This window comes from Nannobrachium achirus (assembly GCF_963921795.1).
Source record: "Nannobrachium achirus genome assembly, chromosome: 8".
NCBI lineage: Eukaryota > Metazoa > Chordata > Actinopteri > Myctophiformes > Myctophidae > Nannobrachium > Nannobrachium achirus.
In genome coordinates this window covers 51,889,066-51,896,178 of record NC_137817.1, presented here as the reverse complement: position 1 = coordinate 51,896,178, position 7,113 = coordinate 51,889,066, and the positions used below count along the sequence as shown (strand labels likewise).

General features: G+C 40.3%; 1 protein-coding gene across 1 annotated transcript; it reads right to left on the bottom strand.

Annotated features, from left to right (window-relative positions):
• Positions 1-6,203: 6,203 nt before the first annotated feature.
• LOC308290203 (nucleoside diphosphate kinase A-like) lies at positions 6,204-6,677 on the bottom strand (the record flags this gene model as incomplete). The annotated part of the gene is made up of 1 exon (XM_080731978.1): positions 6,204-6,677. The coding sequence occupies one exon, from the start codon at positions 6,675-6,677 to the stop codon at positions 6,204-6,206; it is 474 nt and encodes a 157-aa protein (XP_080588104.1).
• Between the last annotated feature and the right edge of the window lie 436 nt (positions 6,678-7,113).

The window sequence follows — 7,113 nt, the reverse complement described above, 5'->3', positions numbered from 1 at the left end:
ATTAAGGACGGGACACCAACGTCATTTTCTCTATTCAGCAAGAGTACACATGTTACCAACAAGAATCTGTATGCTGGAATACTAGTAAGACGCCTCAGGGCGAGTGGACATCAGGGACGTGGACGTCAGGGTTGTGGACATCAGGGATTTCCATTTATGGGCATAAAATGGATTTGTTCCCCTGGCATTCCATATCTCCATATGGGCAAAAAAGGGATTTGTTCCCCCTGGCATCACAGGGATCCCCATATCTCCATATATGGGCATAAAAGGGATTTGTTCCCCCTGCCATCACAGGAATCTCTCTAACAGGGCAATATTTATATTAATATCGATAACATCAGGGAACTCCATATATGGGCATAAAAGGGATTCTGTTAGTGTGACATCACAGTGAAGCCAGGGCGTGATGTCAGAGCGGCAAACCCATTCTCGTAGAGTGTTTCCCCTGACATCACAGTGACATCAGAGTGACATCATGATGACATCATGATGACACATTAGACGTGTATAGACCGTAGCCTATACACGTCTACATGGAGACAAGCTGTGACGTTTCTCATGGTAAACTGCGATTAAATTCAAATGATCCGTTTTCCTTGTGTACGTTTGGACCAATCCGATTTATAACATTAACCCATTAAGACCTGAGGCCTACAAAGTCTTCTAATCCTTAAACCCACACTCCACACATCCAGTCTGTTTTAATTCTCAGAAAAAACTAATCTCTGATCAATAAAACTGCATGCTAATAATTTCCCCCACCCCCAAAATGTTCCTATTATAACTTTATGGGATCTCAAACGTTGCCCTGTCTGTAGCCTACCCTCATTTAGCATTCCAGGATCTATTCTAGTCAATATATGTGACTTTGCCACACTGTTAATATGCCAATATATGGCATGCCTCCTAACCAATATGCCTAAATCTCCAATCTTGAGATATTAGTCAAACCCAAACCATATCCACTCCAGATATAACGGCACCAAGGTAACGCCCAGGATTTAAACCCTGTCTCCCGTGCGCAAAGCCAATATCTTAACCACTAGATCAAACACAAAGCCAATATCTTAACCACTAGATCAAAGGGATATTCCTAAATTCTGGGGGGAGATAATCGACTTTTAGGTCATCGGGTTGAGGCTGTGAGACACTTTTCTACACATGCATGTTTAAACACATTGACAGCAGGGATTTAGAGCTTTTTTTCACATATACCTGAATATTCTCTGTTGCGTGCATCCGTGCACAGGAGGATTCAAAAGACGGCCACGGGTCATGTCGAATCTGAAAATATTCACTGTCCTACCGTGACCAGCCATTTTAAAGATCATCCCTTCACCACATACACAATCATTAGAAACCTTTCCGTTTTTTAAATCCTAGAAAAAGAAAAAGGCTTTGAGGCACATGATGGGGACAAACCTGTCCATTATTTTTTCTTTCTGGGGAAAAACTACAGACAGTCCAGACTACTGATGATGGCTGGACAAGGCTAATTTAGATTTTGGATAATGTTCAGCAAAAGGTAAGAATTGGACATTTTCGTCTGTTCCCCCCTCAGCCGAATCAAAATGGGGCTAGAATAACTGGCCATCAGGGTACCCAGAGGAGTTTTGCACTCTAGGATTATACTCTAGCAGAGACACACTGTGTCTTGGCTTTACTAGAAAGTGACTTAAAGTTGGAGTGCCACAGGCCTAGCTCCTTTCCTCCTTAATGACGAGCATTGGGTGCTACTGTTATACTGTATCCTTTTATATAGGGACATAAGTAGTAACAAGAAGCATTTCTGCATTCACATGTAACAGCTCTTCATTGTCCACCATCACCAAAAGCACTTCCTCCCTGTTGCCTGGCTGCTTTGCCAAATGGAAATTGTGATTATAGAGAGAAGACAATCAAGACATTTTAGAATTTCAGAATTGGGTTATTACATTTAAAATGTTGGTTTATTTGAAATTAGTCTGTTTAACGCGTAACAGCAACAATGTTACGTGAGCATCAGAGCATGATAATCAATATATTCAATGCTCTGGGCATGTCATAATAAGCAAATATTCAGCCAAAGTAGGAGATCTACAAGCTAATATGTCATATCATATTAGCTATATTTGGTGTAGAGGGAAAAAAGGAGGGGACCAAATATAGACCCCTGGGGAAACCTGCAATGATGTACTGTACATTGGTGGTTCTGGTTCACACCAATCCGGGTAAACCATTGCAAACCACTTGTCTCCTATGTTTGTTTTCATTGGTTATGTAAACTTTCATTTGTATGGAAATGTGCACTGTCTATTTTACATTTATTTCAAGTAGGTACTGTGTGTGTAATGTGATACACAAATAAAGTTTGATGAGACTTTGTAAACAACTGTGCTCTCAAAAAAATAAATGCTTCAGGATACGCAGTCGCTGGCTGTGATATTCTGTATGCATTATGTATGAAATGATCATAATAATTTCTATGGCGTTTAGTCCTATGTGCTATTTGATGGATGCTTTTATCCAGTCACTGATTCATAATTGATAGGTTGCACTGTTAGAACTGGAATGTGAACGTGATGCATTATTGATTTGTGTTGATCCTATTTATTTATGAATGTATTTATTTATTGTTATGGTGCCATTTCTGAGTTTTTGTGGGAAATGGGAGTCCTTTTTTATTTTATTTTTTATTTAACCTTTATTTAACCAGTAAAATACATTGAGACAAAGTCTCTTTTTCAAGTGGGAACTGGCCAAGAAAGAGGCAGATTACAATCTCACATCTCAGCTATATATATAATAAAAAATCACACCCAATGTGAAGTGAGCGGTGGTCGTGCTTGCATAACGTCTTCAGACTAGGATTTGAGTCTAGGATGTACAGGCTATGCTACACACACACACATTTTGCAATGGCAAAACGCTGAGGAAAGGCTACAGACACACGCACAGCCACTCTATGGAGCTCTATGCTACACACACACGTTTTGCTATGGCAAAACGCTGAGGAAAAAGGCTACAGACACACACACGCACAGCAGCTCTATGGATCGGTTTACCACCGCTCAAAAAACAAAACAATAGTACATCCATGACACACAGCAAAAACCGTATAAAAATCTCCAAAGGGATAAACTTTACATAACATGAGAAACTAATAAACCTACAATCAGTATACTTTATGTACAATGTACAAAGTCATTCTGAATACAAGTGGAATATACCTGCCCATGTAAACGCAGCCAGACTGATCCTTTTGAACCTTCGCAAGGGCATTAGCGAGGCCAATTTAAGTCTAGTCTGGAGGTCATTCCAAGGCCAGGGACCGAAAAATGCAAGACATTTTTTGCCCACCTCTGATGAAAATGAAGGTATGATACAATGTATCCAATCATTTTGAACTGAGGTTAAGGCCATTTCTAATCAAACCAAAATTGGAGGAAATGTAAGAAGGGAGAATACCGCCAAGGATGGCTTTGTAGATGAAAATGTACCAGTGTCGCAGCCTGCGGCCACCTAACAAGGTACAATGATGAGTCCTGAAGGGTGAGTTTGTTATTAACTCAGTTATGAAGCACGAAGGCCAAATGGGATTGGATGCCAACTAGCTGACTGACTGACTGACTGACTGACTGAGTGCGATGAGAGGTAGAAAGTGGAGAGACAAACAAAAGTACCTAGGACATCTGAGACAAATGGATACAGTGTAGGAGACACACAGACAATAGGAAATCATCTGGGAGAAAATGGCTTGTGTGCTACTGTATATATGTGGAAGAGCAATTCACTTGAATCGTTATGTTTGTTAATCCATAATAAATGTCCACTAAATACTGGATCCCAACCAGATCCCTTTGAACACTAACATTTGCACAGATAAGCAGCAATCAATTAATTTAACTTTGGCACAGGGCATTGTTTATTTACGTGAACAATACCAAATGTCAGGCACGTGCACACATAGACCTCAAAGGGGGCTTGAGCCCCTGTCCTTTTATCCGTCTGTAAAAAGTGCCCTCTCCAGACCATGAATGCAGTTTTTACTATGGTGAAAAATTCTCCTTAACATGAATGCATCATCTATGTTGAAAGAATTGCCCTCTGTGTAGAGCATGCCCTTATACCGTTATCTCTAGTATTTATGCTTAGTTTAGTGTGGTATCAAGTACTGAAAATAGCCGACCTCCAAGCTCACAACGTGTCGCGTTGCAACGCGTTGTGAGCTTGGAGGTCTGCTATTTTCAATATTTTCACCAAAAGACCCTTTTATGTCAGCCCCTGCCTCTCTAACATTCTCTGCACATCCCAGCCAAATGTATTGTATAGACATAATTCCTCCATCTTGATCTACAACATCTTTGAAAAAACACTGCTTCCGCAAAGCACCGGTAGCACCGGTAGCCTCACAAGTGCTCTCAACCAAGTAAATTTAAAGTTCCATCAGCATGTTCCATTGGGTAAATTGTAATGTGTAGGCAGGGGATGCATTAAACATGACCACTTCCACAATCAAAGGAAGACGCAGAGATTATAACTGTAGCAATGGAATTGGATTGGAAGGAATGCCTTCCTCTCATATAATATGAATGATCAGGGTTAAGATATATATGTTTTAATCAGAGATGCTTTGAAGGAAAGGTCCTTTGCCTTAGTATAGAGGCTTTAAACCACCATATGCATATTTATTGTCACATGTTTTTGTATTGTAAATGGTGCATTCATAGTCATTTAAAAAAAAAGTTGTGATTATTGTCATGGCAGACCCTGAACAGTGTTTTGCCAAATGCGGAGTAGAGCAAGAGGTGGCCTCTGGCCCAGGGGTGCCTATAGCATCATTTGTGGCCCCTGGAGTGACTTTTGTTTTTTGATTGATTACATTAAATAATGACCCGTGGGACATGTTTCCATTGCAGTTTATAAATGAATCAGTAATAAATACAATCCATGATACAAATAAAATATTATACAAATTTAAAAAAAGAAATCCTGGACAAAAATAAAAAGATAATAATTTTTTAGATGGTTCAGTGAGGTTATAAAAAAAATACAGGGGCATTTGCAGAGCCACTCTAAATGTTGAACCTCACATCTTTTGTGAAAACATTCAGTTTTGCCAATGAGGTTTCCCAGATTTCTGACAGCATTGCATCCATATACAAGTGAATGATGTTTGTGCTTGTGCTCAGATTTCTGACAGCATTACATCCATAAACAAGTGAATGTTGTCTGTGCCTGCGCCTCCCTGTGTTATATGCCTTGTAAGAAGAAAAAAAATAATCATAATTTTCATTCATTAGCAACACATCAGAACACTGCGATTGGTGCACTAATTCCAGGTAAAAGATTGCTTTTTAAACACTTTGTCACTGTGGAGATAATGTCTATAAATGTGTAGTGATTTGCAGTGAGCGGGGATCGAACCACAGTCTCCCACTTACTAGGCGGACGCTCAACCTATCGTGCCAATAGGGCTGAGCCTGATTGTCGTCCAGGTCTCGGCTGCAGGCTACATATGCAGGTTATTATTATTGCTACGTTTATGTTCTATTTTCCTCTGCAAAAGTGCCACTGTGCTGTTTTGGTTTGGGTTGTGTGGGCGTGTTACTTTGCCACCGTGCAACAAATATTTTGGTTGCTAGTGTACAGGCTATATTCAGTATATATATATATATATATATATATATATATATATATATATATATATATATATATATATATATATAATAATCTGTAATCTTATTCATTTCATTTTCCATGCAGTCCTCTTTCTCATTTTCCTGTGTTTCTGGGTGTTCTAGCTTTTTATCTGAACTTTGTTCTCCATTAAACAAGAGTGACAAGAGGGCATTTACTGTATGGAGAAAGCAATGTTTATTAGCAATACACATGCGGTAACTCAGGAAAGGAACCACTACATCAGGTTTGGGGAAGGAATTGCTCATAAGGAATTGAACTCAGCAATGGAACCACAGGAATACACCAAAAACAGGCCCAGGGAGACAAATGAGAGGCACAGTATGACAAGAGTATTGACAATGGGAATGCAACACTGGTTTCCATCAGTTCTGCTGCTTTACTCCATCCTCCAATGCCTCCAACCAGGCTTGGAGGCAAGTGAACCGGTCCTTAACCATGTCTGAGGTCAAGGTAAATGGTAAATGGTGCTTATATATATATTTACATTGTGCATTACATTCACCCGTTCACACACACATTCATACACCGAAGATCCAGTTGCGATTGCAGCTGGCCCAGCTCACCAGCTCCTCTGGCTTGAACCACAGGGAAATCTCCTGCTTGGCACTGTCTACTTTGTCACTGCCATGGATGATGTTCCTCCCGACCTGGATGGAAAAGTCTCCCCTGATGGTCCCTGGCATGGAATCAGCAGGGTTGGTCGCACCCAACATCACCCTGCCAATCTTCACGGCTTCCTTGCCTTCCCACACCATGGCAACTACCGGGCCAGAGTGCATGTAGTCGACGAGGCTGGTGAAGAATGGTCTGTCCTTGAGGTCGTCATAGTGCTGCTTTAGAAGATCTATAGAGGGATGGGTCATTTTCAAGCCCACAAGTTTGAATCCTTTGTTTTCAAACCTCTTGATGATCTCTCCAATAAGTCCTCTCTGAAGTCCATCAGGCTTGATGGCAATGAAGGTGCGTTCTTCATTCTCAGAAGAAGAAGCCATGATAATTGAGTTAACCTCTTGTACTTATAGCAACAACTGTACAGCCTTACTTTTTCAAATGGTTTATTTCTGTTGAAGGTTAGGAATAATAATGTTGCTCAACACTACCCCAATAGCTTGTGTGATCAGCTTTTAAGCTGTGCTGCCTCAAATATTGTGTCAAATATATGATGTTAGTCTTGCCCAAATACGGAGTTCCACATGGCTCCAGACAGAACTTCAAGTACTCTCATCAGAAATGTCAGGTAACCATGGCAACTTGGTAACAACAAAAATGGCACAATGCCTTTTACAGGTACAGTGTATAGTACCGGAAAGTGACTATTCCAGACTGTCCAGTCTCCAAAATGAACTTCCAATAATTGTACACATGGTTCAAAAGAGTTTTGAAACATATCCTGTGAGAACATATCAGTTTAGTTTAAATCAGACTGGT